This window comes from Apostichopus japonicus, chromosome 12, assembly GCF_037975245.1.
Source record: "Apostichopus japonicus isolate 1M-3 chromosome 12, ASM3797524v1, whole genome shotgun sequence".
NCBI lineage: Eukaryota > Metazoa > Echinodermata > Holothuroidea > Aspidochirotida > Stichopodidae > Apostichopus > Apostichopus japonicus.
Window position 1 is genome coordinate 5,723,631 of NC_092572.1, and position 18,896 is coordinate 5,742,526.

General features: G+C 35.5%; 1 protein-coding gene across 8 annotated transcripts in view; it reads left to right on the plus strand.

Annotated features, from left to right (window-relative positions):
* LOC139977545 (uncharacterized) overlaps window positions 1–18,896 on the plus strand; it is a 270,650-nt gene that overhangs the window by 14,556 nt on the left and 237,198 nt on the right. For 2 of the 8 annotated variants that reach the window (XM_071986920.1, XM_071986921.1), the window contains exons 6-7: window positions 5,310–5,384; window positions 7,626–7,676. In XM_071986920.1, coding sequence (XP_071843021.1) covers window positions 5,310–5,384; window positions 7,626–7,676 — 126 coding nt within the window. Of the gene's footprint in view, window positions 1–5,309; window positions 5,385–7,625; window positions 7,677–8,976; window positions 9,079–9,556; window positions 9,588–10,202; window positions 10,247–11,343; window positions 11,524–11,790; window positions 11,899–12,180; window positions 12,384–13,013; window positions 13,134–13,336; window positions 13,446–13,725; window positions 13,823–13,920; window positions 14,021–14,283; window positions 15,831–18,896 lie in introns of those variants that run through there. The other 6 variants (XM_071986923.1, XM_071986924.1, XM_071986922.1 and 3 more) reach the window with 6 other exon arrangements.

Genomic DNA, 18,896 nt, shown 5'->3' on the forward strand with positions numbered 1-18,896 from the left:
TTTAAACTTTGCATAAAATCACGATACCGAAGTTTTTCAGAACGCCTTAAAATTATGTACATTAGGCGTCGATCATGTAGAAAACACCCCGAAAAATCCTTAATAAGATGTTTCACCACCTCTCGTGTATTTGTGTTCTGACTCGAAACGTTTTTCTTCTTCACTTCTTTGTGTAACCAAACCAAATTCTATTTTATCTTTGTAAGCATATGTCAACAACGGGAAAATCCGAATCGAGAACTATTTTATTTTTGTGTAATTTATCTTTTCCTGTATGACAAAGATATTGGGTAACAGTATTCTAAATCGAATAAACTTATTTTTCTGTTTTATCACTATTCTAGCAAAGATATGTGTGATTAATAGCATTTAGTACATATACATAGCACAAGTGTAAGCAGGCTGCTTGTAACTCTGTTCGGGGACAAATAAAAAATATTATCCAAAAACTCATATAAACAGAATACCGGGCCTACACACTCGTCAACTCTACGTACGTACCAAGGTGTTATTATTGTACATTTTCAAAATGATGCATAATCAACAGCGTATGCATATCCATGTGTTACTTTCACGTGTGATTCAACATGAGGTGCGTTCGACTCCTCTACTCGAGTTACACGAGTTCAGCTGATAAACGTTCGGCTTGTGGAAACGTCACGAAAACGTCACAACTCGAGTAGCAGAAATGTAACCACCTCCGGGGGTCGGTTACTTGTGTAGATATGACGTTATTTACGTCACAATTAAGATGGTAACACACGAAGTAACCCTGCCTTCGGGCAAAACAGTGCCAGTTAAGATACAAAGTGGCCAAGAGGAAACATTCTCAAAAAGTAAGTTTGTTATGTGTACAGAGTATTAAGTACCAGAGATCTCCACGTCAGTGTTTACGGCCCAATTGGCTTGTAAACCAGCACATGGCCCTTCATTTTGACCTACGAATAAGATCTCGAACGTGTTGACAACTGAAATGCATCGGTGTACCGTATCTGTAGTGTAGGCTATTACTCTAGCCTATACAGTCTATTGATTGAGATTCGTCAACATAAGATTATTATGAAAGTTAAGGTAGGCTAGCACCCTCCAGAAGCGAATAGTGCTAGACATTACAGGCTATCGAACGAGATCCAGCGACCCATTGTTGCCTGTTAATGTTACGATAACAAATATAACCATATAATTGTACTAGTAAATTGACAGTCAAATTAGGTAAGCTATACATGCATAGTCTAGACAGATAAAACATTCCAGATTTATAATTAGGTCACGCCAGCATCGCATAGATTCATTGGCCTTCGGCAACCAAAAGTCCTACGTTTGGTCTACAAAGTCATACGTATGTTCTGTTTTATTGAAAATTTTGTTGATCATACTTTTTCACCCGGGTCCACTTCAAGGCCTGCCAGTAATATTTTTAATGACTGCTTAATATTCTGTCTGGCCAACAGTATAAGAACAGTATTAGAACAACTGTGTAAAAGTTTGATCTCACAGTAAGTATCAGTTTACAGTTGTACTCTATGTGCATCATATTTTAAATATATTAATCTTCTGATTTCCAGACTTTACAAGAGTTGTGCAGGTTCTACAAGACTTACCGCAGGGTGTAAGCTACCCGGTAGCCCTTGAATTCAGTGAGAAGGCTGCAGTAAGTACACCAGCTGCATTGAATGACAATCTTCTCCAGCCTTCAAAAGCTTCATCTACTACAACCATCACACCATCTACCGAACCCAAGACAAGTGAACCAGTAGCGTCATGTACCCCATATAAAGAGTTGGTTTCATGGGAAGATAGCCAGGTAAAAACTCTACTGAACATCATAAAGGAAAAGAAGGACCTACTCAAGGTAAAAAACAAGAAACCAATCTGGAAAAATATTTCATCTGAGCTGTCTGACACACTTGGTGTGAAAGTAACTGCTGATCAGTGCTATGACAAATACAGAAACATTAAACAGGCTCTGCGCAAACATGAAGATAAACGTCGTCAAACAGGTAATGGTCAACCGAAGCCGTTCAAATTTCCAGACATTTATGATATAGTTGGTGATGACCCCTCTCTTCAACCAGCCTATACCTGTGATTCAGAGGGAAACATGTCAGAAATTGGGGGCCAGCTAACAAGTGATGAGGACACAGAACCCACGCGTAAGAAGATTAAAACTCGAAACCGGTCATCTCTCATAGTAAATGAGATGAAGGGTATGTTCATGGAAAGCCAAACACAGTTGCAAGAAACCCTAATGACTATGCACAATGAAAACAAGGCCCTTCTTACAAAACTTATTGATAAACTGTAGATACATTCGAGCTCAGATAGCATAGGTGTTTTTGTTGAACAAGTTAACTCTTTAATTTTTGTTCTTTCTTTTATTAACTTCATGTATTAAAATCATCTTGAAAAGAGGTTGGATTTTACAAAAGGAGAAATTACTAGACTACATAATCAATAAATTAAAAAATGATCCTGTTGAACAAAGCACTTAGAAGACAAATGTTGTACTAGAAAGACAACCTTTGGAGAAGTTGTAACATATTTTACAAGAAAAAAAAGGACAAAAAAAGTTATCTATAATCTCATACTTAAAGAATTATAAGAGCTGCCTTAAATTGTTTGTTGTTTAATAATAACTTTACAAAAAATGCTTTCCAGTGTAATCTTAATTTTATTTGCATATGTAATTGTTCTGTTAGCATCATGCTTTTTATCTGCTAGAAAGCAAACAAGCTTATAATGTTAGTTGAACAATGCCATAAGCTCCTGTCGCCTCTCCTGACCTGTTACTTCTTCGTTGTAAGGATAATCATGCTGCTCTCTGTCATGGTCACGGTTTTCGTGAAACTCCTCCATAAGCTCATCGTCATTCATGATGCACACATTATGAAGGGTGCAGGCTGCCAGTATGGTCTTACAAAGAAACGTTGTATCCTCTGCTCTAAAAATTGTAGGCGAAGAAACCGCCCCTTCAAATGACCAAACGCACGCTCTATGACATTCCGTTGGCGACTCAATTCTTGATTGAATATTCTTTCCTCAAATCCCAGATTTCCATAATCTCTAAAGGGAGTTATGAGATACCGCAAAAGTGGGTAGGCAGAATCAACTAACAAGTAATATCCAGGAGGGAATTTGTTATCATCCCCCATTAAAGAGCAATTTCTGAACACTCTTGCATCGTGAACACTGCCAGGCCATCCCGTCAGGACGTGTGTGAAAAGTAAATTACTGGTACAAACTCCCTGTAACTGCATTGAATAGAAGTGCTTCCTATTGAAATATGACTGTGGGAACTCTCTCGGTGCTGTTATTCTGATGTGTGTGCCGTCGACTGCACCAAGAGTATTTGGCAGCCTCCCAATCCTTCGGAATCCTTCAGATACAGCTCGCTTGCTAGCATCACTAACTGGCCAGGAAACAAGTCGGGCCAAAACATCTGTTACTATGGCTTCAGCAACTCTGCAGCAAACATTGTGATATGTGGACTGAGACACCCCAAATCTGTCAGACATTGTCCTGAAGCTCTCAATGTTGCCTATAGAAAAAGAAAATGTGATCTTACTGAAAGATTATTAAGCCACTCTAAAAAAACCCAAACAAAGCCTGCAGGTCGGCCTGGCAGCTAGGTAAAGCTAATATGGACCTATATATACATCGGCATGCTGGCCAGGGTACTTTACAAAGAGTACGTACGGGCCGGACCAAGCTTATAAAAGTTGTTTACTAGCATAACTTTATGATTGCTGATGTATGCGGGTCAATGGAGGCACGAACAGGGAAAAGGATGGTGTTGTAGGTGCAGTACCAGTGTCACACCATTTCTTGGAATGAATTTCAAGGGAGACCACAAAGAAAAAGCAGCAGCAACTATAGGCGTACTTACCAACGAACCACAGAAACATTAGGAGTTGTTTTTTCAGTGTCACTGATTTCGTGCCGCCTAGGCAGTTTTCAGGCGTTGGAATATTCGAGCTCGCTAATTGATTTATAAGTATTTCTGCGGTGGAGCTGTCCAATCTAAAATGAAACTTGAAATCAAGGTCGTCGTATCGATGCACAATGTTGTCTGCAAATCCAACTACTCGAGGGACCTCTTCCCTTTCCAGCTTATTGCCGACATGACTGGAAAAATCGCTTTAGTATGCTGCATAGCAATTAATTGTTGCATCTCACATTCCTGGAGATAAATCTGTAGAATCATAGCAATGCAAACTTTTCTCCTTCTTGTCTGAGCATCCATGCTCTGTTGATAACATATAAACCACACTGTCAATACGACTAATTCATGACGTTTTGCCCATTCAGTCGTTCGTGTCGTCTATTCACCACGCATGCGTAACGAAGTTAACTGACGTCGAGAAGATTACTCGAGTTGCTACGCGAGTAGAGGAGTCGAACGCACCTATAGTTTCTCTCTCTGAGCGTGCAATTGATTAGCCACTGAACCACGTAACCATGTATTGTTTACTATTGACTAACGTGTATGTGTGTTTTTTGTTTGCATTGAAATTTATGAAAATATACTCGGGTACTTGCGTCAATGAAGGATCAACTCAATTAACTGATTAATTCCGGTTCCTAATTGTCAATAGACCTAAACTTGACACTCTGTTTGGTGTGTTAACTGTTCGTGTAAGTCTATCTTCGATACACACTTCAAATGGAATTTTATTCGACTGCTCTATCCAACAACACTGTACCAGCGTAACCCTCTCGAGGTAGGTGGGACTTCTGTTGACAGTGTTGTCAACTATTAATGATAGTGATGATGATGATAATGATGATGATAAAGATCAAGATCGTGATCGAGATCAATATCTAGATCACGATCATGATCATGATAATGGTCCCCGTCTTCGTCCCCGACCCCGACTCCGCCCCCGTCCCCGTATCCGTTCGTCGTCTTCATCATCGTCATCGATATCGTCATTATCCTCCGCCTCCTCGTAGTCATCCTCCTCCTCGTCAACCTCCTTATACTTATTCTCCTTCTCTTCTTCCTCCTCGTCCTACCCATCATCATCCCCATCCTCATCCTCATCATCTTCCTCATCCTCCTCCTCCTCCTTCTGCTAATTCTCCTCCCTCGTCCTCCTCATATTCCTGCTAATTCTCCTTGTCCTCCCCCTCCTCCTCCTCAACCCCTCCTCTTCCTCGTCCTACTCGTCATCGTTATCGTTATCGTCAACATTGTCGTCGTTGTCGTCGTCATCGACTTTAATATCATCATCATGCGAAAGAGAATGCGAAGGCTAAAGCTAAAGCTAAGGATAAGGCTAATTGATTACCTCCATTGAAACCTGCAGGTACCACTGCCTTACCTACTGCAGCTACTGTAACAACTGCATCCCCGTCTACCAATGAACGTACAAGAACTAAGGGTATGTGGACTTACATTCACTTTTTGGTCAACTGTCCTTGCTACGAAATAGTTTCTCAATAACGCTCAATGTAGTCTTTCTGTACTCGACAACGGGGATTTCTGAACTGATTCTTTGTTGAAATTATAATAATGCCTTTTTGCATTTAAATTTCAAAAGCTAATTTATATTTACAGAATATCAATATCTGGTGTTTAATTAAGTGGCCGCAACATGTGTGTATGTTTTGTTTTAGATACCATTGTAAGAAAAAGCGCAAATTCTTAAGTTTAATAATGTTTTGGTTCAAAATGTAAACACTATCATTCTGTATTATTATTAAACGTCTCCGCTTTGAACAACATCCTACTACTTTTGTGAGGTAAGTTGTAGTACATCAAATGGCTTTAAGCAGCATTTTGAAACATGTATGACAGAACCAAGGAATGGCATCTACACTCATCAGCTTTTCATTAAAATTTGCGAAAATAACCTTAGCACTTTTATTTCAGGAAAGTTAACTCACTAATTGAACATTGTCATGGATATCCAAGTCTTACTACACTCTTAAATACTCATTTCACTACATGACATTATGTGCAAATCGTCTTCTGATGCACGTATTTCATCGTTTTCATTGTGGAGAAACATGTGTTATTTCGGTATCTTTGTTTGCGTTGCATGTAGCGGCTTTCGTGGAACTGGTATACTTATACTCACGTTATAATTTATATATCTGTATTAAAACTGCTCTCCCTTAGTGAAATGAACCCTCACTTCTTTGTTGAAGTTTAATAGCTTTTACTATTTGAACTGTAATATTAAATTGTATATGCATAATGTACGTCTATTTTCTAGAGTCGCTGGTGTGGGATCCATAATCCCAACAACAGCTCTATTATGTTATGACATCAAAACTAGTTCGATAAATGTCCAAGAAAGGCCGTTCCGCCTAAAAAATAAAGTTTGGTCCAATTACCGGTGGTGATGTTGAGTTGAATCCCGGCCAATATCTACATCACTGTGTCAGCTGCCAACGAAATATGATACGGAAGAGTGTTGCAGTAGGATGTTATATTTGAAATCAGTGGACTCTTGTCAAATGTTCTAAAGTGAGCATTCGACAATACAGATGTCTTGCATTGCCTGGTGATGATTTTAATACTTTATTGTGTGAAATATATTTTCTACTTGTTACCTTTTGAATAAACTCACTTGTTTCAAGAGGACCCAGTGTATCTAATCCTGTTCATTCTACCACCAGGAAGCACTTGTACTTAAACGCCTACCTCTGATATTACTGATGCTTTTTCTCATATCGATACATTGCAACAAACTTCCTCATCTAAATCTTAGAATCTTAAAGGGAACCAATTTCTACGCGAAATACTGTGTCTGGCAGAGATCCCAATTAGAGGAAGTGGGTTTATGCCGAGAATCTATAGTGGATGTAATAAAGGTGGTTACAAAATAATACCTTCACCCTCCTCTACCCCTCTCAACTAAAACAAATTGAGGTAGATCATCCCAAAAGTTACCCCGTGAGACCACCCTGTATTTAATAACCACAATCTCAAGGGCTTGGAACAGGAATGCAATATGTCTACAAGTATTTTTCTTGTCTTAACAGAGTATTTGATGTTCACGTTTTGAACAAATATCTACATTAGCGTTCATAAAAGCACCATAAATGTTTAACTATTAACGCGATCAAAATGACTATTTATAGCAATGTACGCCTTTATGTTCAACGAGTTCGATATGAACAGTGCTTAGGTTTTTACTTGCTTTAGCAAACGTGCTGTTCAGATCAAATCTGATTGTAGACTTACAGCAGTCTCAATTTCAAAATCAACTTCAGTATATATTCACTTAATCACCACTATCTCTGAATTACCTGTTATATCTTATTTTAAGAAAGTCATTGAAATATTATGCCAACAAGTCGAAAATACTCCTTTGCTGTCTGCTATTATATGATAAGAAACAATATTGCATTTTTAACTATAATAAACTGTTGAACTGTTGAAAAAACGTATGTTTGAATTTCCCAAATGTTGTTATTCATATATATTTGTCACATCATATGTGATCTCAACGTCTTATGTTTCATTGAGGTTTCGTTCAGTTTATGCTACTTTACAATACAAACGTGTCTTAATAATATGTGTTGCTCAATGATTTAGCTGCCAGCTGTTATTTTTAACCCGACATATCTTCACCTACTATTTTTTCATACGTTTTAATTTCAATCTTTTGCAGCTACTATAGTGACAACTGAACAAAAACCTATCACTGATCCTCAGTCTTTAGGTTTGTGGAATTTCCAATCTTTACTTTTCTGTTTAATTGCATTATTTGTTACAAAATCGGTTCGGTATTCGAACCAGTACGATTTTTTTACCGAAGTTCTGTGTCACTCTTGAAGGTTTGAACACTGTGCATGATTTATAAGTAAGAGAGTTGAGACAGGTTTAACGGTTTTGTCAGAACATGAGTATTGTGTTACCAGATATATATATATATATATATATATATATTTTGATGATATTGTACACAATATAGATGAACGATTATGCGGCTATGAAATGTTGTGCCACCTTTGTTCCCTCCTGCACTTGAAAATCAAACTACAATTGTTTATTCCCAGACCCTAAGAAATACAAGGCCTCGTTGCAACTCATAACTATCATAAATATCACGGTTATCACATCATTAATATATACATTTCCAACTACGGTTTTATACAAATCGTTTCTAAGTTTGTTTTATTTAAATTATATAAATTATACAAAAAGTAATCGAATGGTCTAAAACGACAAAACACCTAAGCACAGCTGTTTTCACAAAATATCTTATCCTTTTTAGTTTGTATAGTACATCTGCTTTTCGTTAATTCTCACGATTTCCTACGAAAAATATATAACTTAACTGCAGTATAACAACATGTGGTATTCTATCAGCAAAGGCAGGTTTCATCCATCCAGTATACGGAGATGCTGCGTAATTTTCGTTTCTGTCTTTTTTATTCTTAATTATACAACTTTGAAACTAAAGCCCCAAACGCAACTCTATCCAAAGTGATTGCCCAAGTCTAACTTGTCCGTGTCATAACGTCAACTATACTCAATCGATGTTTTACAATATAAATAAGAGTAAAAGCAAATGTAGTGCATTTCAAGAACTTATCTACTCACCTCAAGCAACCATCAGCATTCCCAAAACAGTACACTTTACCAATGCCCATTTGTATCCTACCATTTTGATAGTATGAAGTGAAAGACGAATAAGGAAACATGAAAGTATTAAGAGGTGGATTTCCCAGTTGAAATGATTATTAACTTGGCTGTTTCGAGTTGCTCACCATCTCTATTATAAAATTATATGATGATCATTGGTAATCAAGTGTTACATAAATTATTAAAACCCACAGACACTTGACTAAGGCTTCGCCTTTGTAGCGAAAGCATTCTTCAGTAATTCGCATTTGTTACAACGTCCCCATAACGTAATGTGATAATGCAGACAATTATGTTTGACATTTCTTCTCATGTTTAACGTGCATGGTTGTTCATAGATACAATTATAAACGTATTTTTTTCTGTTATTTCAGATTGCAATAATACAGGGCTGATTGCTGCCTGCATAGTGGAGGCCATCATTATTGTGGTGTTAATCATTGTAATCATTTATTTGATCGCACGTGACAGACTTGGTATGCCGTTTTCCTCTTCTTCTTCTCCTTAATTACATGTGTCTACTATTGACTACATATTTTTTACGTGGATGAAACTTATATGGTCACATATTTAGCGAAATAAAACCTTCACATATGAAACACAGTCATATATTACATAAAAAAATTGAGCAAATTGAGCACTGATTCACGTACATCTTATAGACCACTCAGAAGAATTGAATTATCCAATATAATATAAAAAGCAAAGACAACATTTCAGTTGAATGGTAGTGTACAAAACTCCTTTTCATAGTAATATATTTTATAATTAAATGAAGATTTTAAATTTACTTGTATCATGATAGCAAAATACGTTACAATAGTTAGTTTTCAAAACTAAATATTGCGACTAATTTTTTTAAATTTCTCCGTAAAATTATATAAAATGTTATGATTAACTGCATTAATAGTTTCACATTAGTTTCTTGTTAATTTATTATATTGTTCTTGTTAGACAAAGGACACGGAAAAAAAAGGGAACCTAGGTAAGAATACTCTGTTCCAAATGCGCCATTACGTGTCTACATTTCCATTGTCTTTCCTTGGAAGGACCCCAACCCTCCATCATTAGATACTGCTTCAAAGACCCCAGGTTATAACAACCCTCCATTATTAAATACTTTATTCACAACTTGCCCTCCCATGAAAATTCATTCCACTATCTTTATCATTCGATGGAATGTTTTGTTTATTATAACTTATTAGCACAATTCTACGTTTGAAGCTACTTGTATGGACCTAAAGTTAGCTTCAGAATGCACCATTTGACGTTTAAAACATAGTTTCTTATTCGGCGGAGGGGATGGGGTGGAACACAGGTATCTCTACATAGAAGGCAATGAACTGAGTGCAACCACACCCTTTTCAAAATCTTTTTTTTTGTCTGGCCCTTCTATAAAAGTTTGGCCCAAACCTTAATTATTCGGGGGAAATGTGACCCCTCCCCACTCCCAACACCTTTGAAATCCTATGCACGCAAATGACTTACCATGCTGTCACCACAACCGTGATTCGATTATTATAGTACCAAAATAAAGTGTTGTGTATTATTGGTCTTCTCTAAACAGAAAATATATCAATCAGGTCTACTTCTTTTTCAGATCTACAAACCAAATAGACGAAATAAAAGGAGCTGGAAATAGAGGTAGATTGTTTTAATTAATAATGTTGACATTTTGAAGGATTACTTCAAATAAATGGTCCGGTTTGAAAATTTAAAAGAGTGAGGAGGATGGGTATAGGGAGGAAGAAAATACTCACAATTTCACTGTTAAAAGAGAAATACATGCCCAGCTCCATCCCTGTTCTTCACCGATGACAGATAACTTGAGACTTTTTCAAGTAAATTATACCTGCACGTTATATCGAATTCGCTACATGGTGGTTCTATCAAATAAACTCAACTAACAATAGGTAAAATAGCACAGCATATTTTGTTAATCAAAAATATTTTTTTCTATCTTCATTATATCTTTTACATATATAGTTCTTATATCCAAATTACAATGAATGTCGTATTAGCAAGACTGTTTAAGAGGTCACTGTTTCTAAAAGAATAAATCAACAAAAATGTTTATTCATTAAAATCTATCAGCCTCTTCGATTGATGAGCCGAAGATGTGCGAAGTTTGAATTCTTAAAAGAGAACATCAAATATAACACAGACTGGAAGCAGTGTTCCTTAATATTAAACAAGATTTCGAATTATTTTGCCACTTATCATCTGCCACCGGATTGTCTCCTAACGGAAGCATACACTTTCATCGCTGAAATGTTATTATTTGTTTGGCAGATGGACGCATTGATGTCACAGTATTAAGGATAGTCATGTCATCAAAAAATGGCTTGAAGGTCAAATAATTATGAGAACAAATATTGAAACATACTATAAATTATGCACCTAGTAATGTAGCAGAGTATAAGCTCTTGATTGATTGTGTTCAATTGCTTTTCTACTGAACTATTTGCTTTTAGAGTCTGCTTGATAAGCACTTAACAAGCCTGCCAAGAATCTGACAACAGTATTGGGTTCTCTATTTTGATAACAAAATCCATAGCACGGTTTTCGATATTCACTAAATTGGAGATTGGGAGTAGGTTGTATCCAGCTATGTATTATGTTACCAAACACCATCAGTGTGACCAAACCCCGACACGACTGGCAGTTGTATGCTTAATGTATTATTCTTAAAGTTAAAGTTAGTTCTGATATCACACCAAGTCACGCTTCCGTCTTTATAGCTTACATGGATCTGCAGGAACTTGAAGTTAATAAGAATAAGAAGAACAAGAATCTTGAAGTTCCAGAGAATAATGTGAAATTAGTTTCCCTTTTACCTGGAAAAGGAATGATGCAATATCACAAGGCTTTAGTTATGAGAGCAGCAGGAAATCTAGAAACTGTGATCAGAACCTTGTCAGGTATTTACTTTGAATATTACTGTACCAGGCTAAATGAAAGTAACTTATTCTGTACATATTGTTTTACAAAGACATGTATTTAACATAACGCGTGTGAAAGCAGCATTGTATTGTAAGGAGAATGACTTGTGTTCATCGAATGCTATGTGATTAAAAGTTAACAAAAAGACATTTAAAAAACTCAACTCGTCTTAATCAAAGTTTACAGTGGATGAGACAGTGATAACCTTGATGTGTTTAACAATCTACTGACTGATTGCTTTTCAGGTGATTCAACTTTGCGGATGAATGAATTACAAAGTTCAGAGGTTCAACACATATTAAAACTACCCGGCGATAACAGCATTATGAAGCTTCTCGGATGGTGTGATACAGGTACGAATACTCGCACTTGTCAAAATGTGGTATTAACCATTCAACCTTAACAATGCAGGATTTTTTTTGCATGTATGTTGTGCTATAAATAAATACTAGAATAAATTCAAATAATGATACTGATAATGATAATTTTAAGTAAAGAGATAACAAAAGAATTTAGAACAACAAAAATATATGATTAAAACTTGAATTCAACTAGATAATTTTGTGTTTTCTTGTAAATTAACTACTAATAACTGATTCGCATTCAAATAACTTTATATGGTGACTACTTTTCAGTACCAAATTATCTGATTTGTGAATATTTAATCGGAGGAACTCTCTCAGATCACCTAACTGAAGAGTTCAGTCCCCAGAAAGTACATCAGTATGGCAATACTAAACAGGAGCGTTTTCAAGTTGCTGAGAAGGGAAATGCTGAACATCTACCAAAGTATGCACTTCAGGTGGCGAGAGGATTAAAGTTTTTGACCAAACATAGAGTAAGTTTATCCCATCCAAGTATGCTTATTTATTAGATAACGATATGTAATCTGCGTGGGGAACTGTGTTCCTATTGAATACAGGGATACGGATATGGAACCAATGATTTCAAAGAGCATTGGTCAAATCAGCGTCATATGTAGACCGATGGTGGCTTTACTTAACAAAGTTGCATATGAGGCAATTAATAAGGACTTCTGTTAGATGATATGGGTTGTCTTTATCTGAATGCTAGTCTCATTAGCAGCTGCACATTAATCAAGAAGCAGGGTGGCTGACATTGTTTAAACGGGTAATGGAAAATGGACTGGCGATATGTAGTTTACATGTAGAGTGCGAATTTCTATGGAAATAACTTAGGACTGCTTAGACGAACTGATAACAGCCATCTGGCATGTATACACTTTTTTCATAATCACCATCTAAGAGGAGAATGATAAAAAAATGTTGTCCAAATGTTTAGGAGGCATTTGTCTGGTAAATAAAGACAATTCAGCAAACACTGAGAACATTGGGAGCAGGTACTAACGGTTAAGCCTTTTCGATGCAATTTAAATCTGAACGATTCTTTTAATAACCGACGAACTACTTAATCACTGTAAAGAAAACCGTTGTTCAATCTTCAACAGTTCGTAAGCCCCGGTCTACGCAGTAAGAAAGTCTTGTTGGATGCTGCTGGGAGGTGCAAGTTATACGACTTTGTGTCAATGGAAAACGCAAAAGAGTGGACTAAATTATTCTTGAATGAGGTCAGTATTTGCTCCAAATGTTTGTTTATAAGATAGCTATTAAATTAACTTGCAAGATACATATGTACAAAGAGTTTTTTCTGCTCATATTAGCTAATTAAAGTCCTCATTTATCCATACAAAAAGATATTTTTATTCGAAGTTCAGGCTAATTTTAAATGTCACTGTTTTTATTTATAAGGCCGTATGTTTCTTTCGCACAGAACGTTCCCTTTCAATGGATGTCCCCAGAGTTTCTCTTTCTTGAAACAATTTCTCCAGCAGGAGACGTATGGTCCTTCGGTATTCTCCTCTGGGAAATTTTCAGTTACGGTAAGCGCATTTTACTGATATAATCGAATATTGTAGCCCACATGCGACTGAATTACAAGCTAAGAGTCATTCCTGCATTTTATATTTAACTTTATTTCGCATAATTTTCTGATTAAAATATGCTGTACTTTAATTGTGCTTCATAGGTACAAAGGCTCATAAAATTTATTCTCTATGTGTTGTAGACGTATATTAACCAAATATTTTTTTTTGTATTTGACATAATGGAAAAGTAGATCATGTACTTTCACGGTATATTAAATTATTAACCTCTGTGTAGGATCGGAACCGTACAAGGGACAAACCAGATCTGATGTCGAGAAGAGCTTTCGCGCAAAACGGCAGCTCCCTATGCCCGATAACTGTCCAGGAGCCATGTAAGTCAACTTTATTTGTACTTCATGTTACTGTGCTTTCTCTAAACAACCCTGTTTATGTTTTCTATGGTAACATTGGCTCTGTTTGTTCATCTCAGCTGGCAGGTGATGATAACTTGTTGGGAATCAGCTGTAGAAGAAAGACTTAAAATTGATGATGTCACATATAAGCTGGCTGCAATGTGCCATGAGGATAAGGTAGGAACAACAAACTAATAAATTTATGGTTAATATTAAATGAATTTTGCGTCAACCAAGGATTGCTTGTGAAGCAATTAAGTTTTATCCTACATTTCACTTTTCGGAAGTTAAACAAACCTTTGTTATCACCCCTGCAAGGAATACACGTATTTTCTCTGGAGTGATTTATATTTTGTAATAATAAATGATGTTTTAAATGTTTTACTTCATGAAATATCACAGTGGTTTAGTACATCAACTTTCTAACTTTTTGCCAAAAGGAATATCAGGAAATCGGATAAGAAGATCTTTCTACACGGAAGAATTAATCGCCGACTATCAAAATCGATGAGTATGGAAACATTAGTTGACGGAAGAAAAGGAAATACTTAATATCGATAACACATTTTGATATTTTCCATCGTTATGTCTTTCTTGTATCAATATATACATTGTTTTAAAGTGTCCTTACTTGGCAAAATTAAGTTTTAATATAGTTTACATTATAGTGAAGATTTCTTAGAAAATTTTTTTGGTACGGGGAATATGCAAATTCTTTTAATATTTAGTTTAAATATAAATCAACTAATGTAATCATTTCATATAGTGATATATTTCTAAAAACAAATATGATTAATCGCCTAGAGTATGAAATAAGTTATTTGAAATAACTAAGTCAAACTATAATTTATTATAACATCATACTACAAAGTATGTCAGTAACTAAACTTAAATTGTAAAAGTAAAAGATGATGAAGCCTTCGTATTTTTTAATGCAACTGCATGTGTGAGGTTAATTTTCAAATTTGTTACACAGTGCTGCTACGGTAGAACAATTCTTTGCTTTCTATATTGCCCTTGTCATATATTCTGTTGAGTATAAGGCTCAATGCTACCGTTAGTTCAATCATCGTGTACTTCCTTCTTGTTAACCACACATGGGAAGAAAGGCAATTGAGCTGGTATCAAAACCAGACACTGTGATCGTTTGGCTGAACCTATAAACGAGAGTATGGGAAAAGATTAGGGGATTTCCCGAACGTCGATCAAAGTCGAAAACAACGTTAATAACGTCATTTCTTCAAAGGGCACCAGTTTATTTACTTACCCTGTATACGAAAATAGTGTTAATGGAAGAAAAAGTGTGTGTGACCTTTAACAAAACTTATTGTTGCAAATATGATGTGTTACTAGATCTGTCGGTGCTTACCTAATATCGACATAACCACGAACTCTGATATATGGTTGCTGATCATATAGGAATTTGGTCTACTCAGCCCACAGTTAGCACGAATTCTTACAATATTAACCTTGCTTTCTATGTTATTCCCAATATGTTTTCTAAGTTTACGTTTTATTTTAGATATATCTGAGTGTATTGCTTTTTTTTTTTACATAGCCACATATAGACGATAACTAACAAAGTGTATACAGACATAACCATCATATACGACAACGACAATTTGTATATAGGTATAGTTATACCAAGTGAGTTATAACAACCGTTCTGTAGACAGTCACGCACGATTGCTTCCCTTTGTAAGAATCTCTTCATGCAATCGAAGCGATTGCCAATCTTTGTTTGTTAACATTTTCTTGCAAGTCACTGTGAAATTTACTTAAAATAAAAAATAAAAGAAGTACTATTGGTAGTAGCTTTGAAATGAAGGCAGTATGTGATGCAAACACCAAACTGAGAGTCTCATTAAAAGCATAAGCTTGGGAGTAGTTAATTGGCACTTTTATTTATCTAAGATGGGATGGTCATTTGGTTACGTGTAGTAAACGTTTCTCCTCGTGATTGATGTTCAATAATATATTTGCAACAAATCGAAAGTGACTTTCTTGTTTTAATTTGCATCACAATCCTTTAAAAATGTTCCATGTTTTTATGATTTAGTAGTGATTCCTTTCAATATATAATTGCTTCAATACATTTAAAGTGTCCCTAATGTGTGCTGAGTCGGAGCAGTGCATCAATACCATTTTGGTTTCATTAGACTCCTGATAATGGGTCTTCAGGTAAGCATGTCAAAAGTTACTGGACACTCCAACGGGGTCACTACTACATCCTAAACACCTTTGTGTGATAACCTGTAAGATAGGCCTACATCCTGGACATCTTAAAGGTGTCTCTTGGTGCCCATATTGGTGTCATTTGACTCCTGATAATGGGTCTTCAGGTAGGCAAATAAAGGTGTCAGTGGTGACTGGACACAACGTAGTCTGAAATACACCTTAAAGTTCACATAGACACCTTTGTGTGCTCACCCAAAAGTTATACATTTACACCTTAAATGTGTCTCTTGTTTTTGGAAGACCCTGCAAGTACTTGAAGTTACATATAAGTATACTAGTACACTATACACGCACTAAAACATATACATCAATGTGTCAGTAGTAAGTGAGGAAAGACCAACGCAGGTACACACTTATTTAAAATCACTGAGTTGCTCATTAACCTGTACTTAACTTCAATGACGTAATATTATTGGTCCCCAGGCCTATCCTGTATTTATTATCGTTTGTATCAATTGTTTCGTCACAGGCGTTGGTTGCCTACTTACTTGTCACTTATGAAGTAGGTTGAGTCTTTTTGACAACCGTCAGTGATTTACAATATAACACGTAGCACACACTATAGCACAGTTCTTATTCGTAGTGTAATGGTACCGTTTCTACTTCCTTAAGCCATCGTATTACTATATGAAATAGGCCTTTTCTATGTACAAATATGCATGATAACGAAATATTATCAAACGTAGCTCTATCATAATATCCAAACTAGTGGACTTTGACAAACAATAGGTTCCTGTGAATGTAAAAGCAAACATTCAAGCAGTATCTATATTTTCATAGGTTGTCGTATATTTGTAACCTTTACACTTCTTATCAATTGTTATACTGCACCAGTGTTTGTATTACCGTGGTCGTAAATCTTTTGACTAGGTGAGGGCAGTACTTTAGACATTGTTACCTTATCGTATTAGTTTAGGTAGCCTAGTTATGCTGCTTTGGCAGTGGTTCTGTTTCTGTTTTGCTGTAATATATGAGAAAGCAAAAACCTAATGCAACAATGAAAATTATAATGCAAACATATATTGGTATTTAAAGCATTCCAATTTCATTTGGAGTTAAATAATAAACAAACAGAATGGAATATTCTTCATTCTCAGAAAGCATGATAACCTTCAAACACTTCAAATTACCACTATTATCACGTTATTAATGCAATAGGTTGATTTTCAGATTCCACACAATTCTGTGTATGCCATGATGTTAATTCAAAGTTATGAAACAATTACCAAGTTTCTTGCGTTTTGCTTGACATTCATAGTTAGAAGGGGCTAAGAATACAATCAATATGATATACCTCACTAAGAACGAAAATGAAGTTAAAACAACACAGTAATTGATAAACTTTGTAAACCTACGACAATAAACATATGTCTTTTTACTTAAATCGGTATCTAAATATCAAACTCATAGTGTAGCAAACTTTTTGTAGCCATAATTAAAATAAAATATTTTAGTTTACTAAGTATAGTTATTTTCTGAAGGGATTTAAGGACATGTTTAAATTTGACTGCATTAAGTTCAGCCTGTCATCTATAGTTCAATATTCTATACAGCAATATGAGTAAAAAGGAAGGTAAATATATTAGTTGAGAAACTTTGTATAACAACAATAAATTAACATATGAATATGTCACTTTACCTAAATAGGAATGTAAATATTAAACTCAACATGTAGCATTTAACAATTTTCAACCTATCTACACACACAAACGGTCCATGCATGCAAGGAATCATCATCTGGAAGACAGATGACCATACTTCAACCCTCGAAAGTTTTCAGTCCAGCTCGCGAAAAGGAACGTCCCATACACTTACACTAGTCACTACAGTGAATATTGTTCAATTCAATAAATATTGTTCCATTCTTTTTAGTTCTCTCTTGCCCTCTCCTCAAAACAATACACACATATATATATATATATATGTATATATATATATATATATATATATATATATATATATATATATATATATATACATATATATATATATATATATATATATATATATATATATATATATATATATATATATATATATATATATATATATATATATATATATATATATATATATTCTTTGAATTGTGAAAGTGGCAATTTCCGGACTTAGTTTAACTCTCTCTCAATTGTTATCAGTCGGAACTATTCTTCAAGTATTAGGTCAAACTTGAAGTCTGCGGTTAACTGATCATAGGTTGGATATCTCTCTGTTCTGTGAATCTCTCTTGAAATAATATTTCAGAATAATTACTTTCCTATTGGCCGTTTTATTTAAATTTTGTTACTAAAAAAGCTGTTTATCTCCAGATGGCGGTTCTTTTGTAAAGATAACCCACTGTTAGTTTTATGGAAAAGGGCAATGAAATGTATTTGTGGAAGATACGTTTATGTACTTTAAACAGTATGAGAACAGAGCACACAGGTTTATCAGCTAAAAGTATAGCGACTTTCTCCAAGCGCTCAGCAGGGGGAGATGGGTGATCCACCTCCCCCCTCCCCTCCAAAAAAAGGGAGGGAAAAACCGGGACCATTAACGAGGAAAATTTGGAGAACAACGTAGAGAAATCTCACACAAAGTTTCAGAAGTGTGGAATATCATTTCTACTTATTACTAAAAATAAATTTCAGGGGCATGGACGGAATATTTAAGCCTTTTGTCACCCACAATTTTGAAAAGCTACCTACGCCGGCAGCCTTCAAGGAGTCATTTTATGCAAAAGGACTGCAAACTACTAAAGGTTAGCTACGTCAACAGGGGCAGAAATCGAAAAAAAATGTCCTTGGCCTTTATTCTCTAAATACGACCAGTTGTA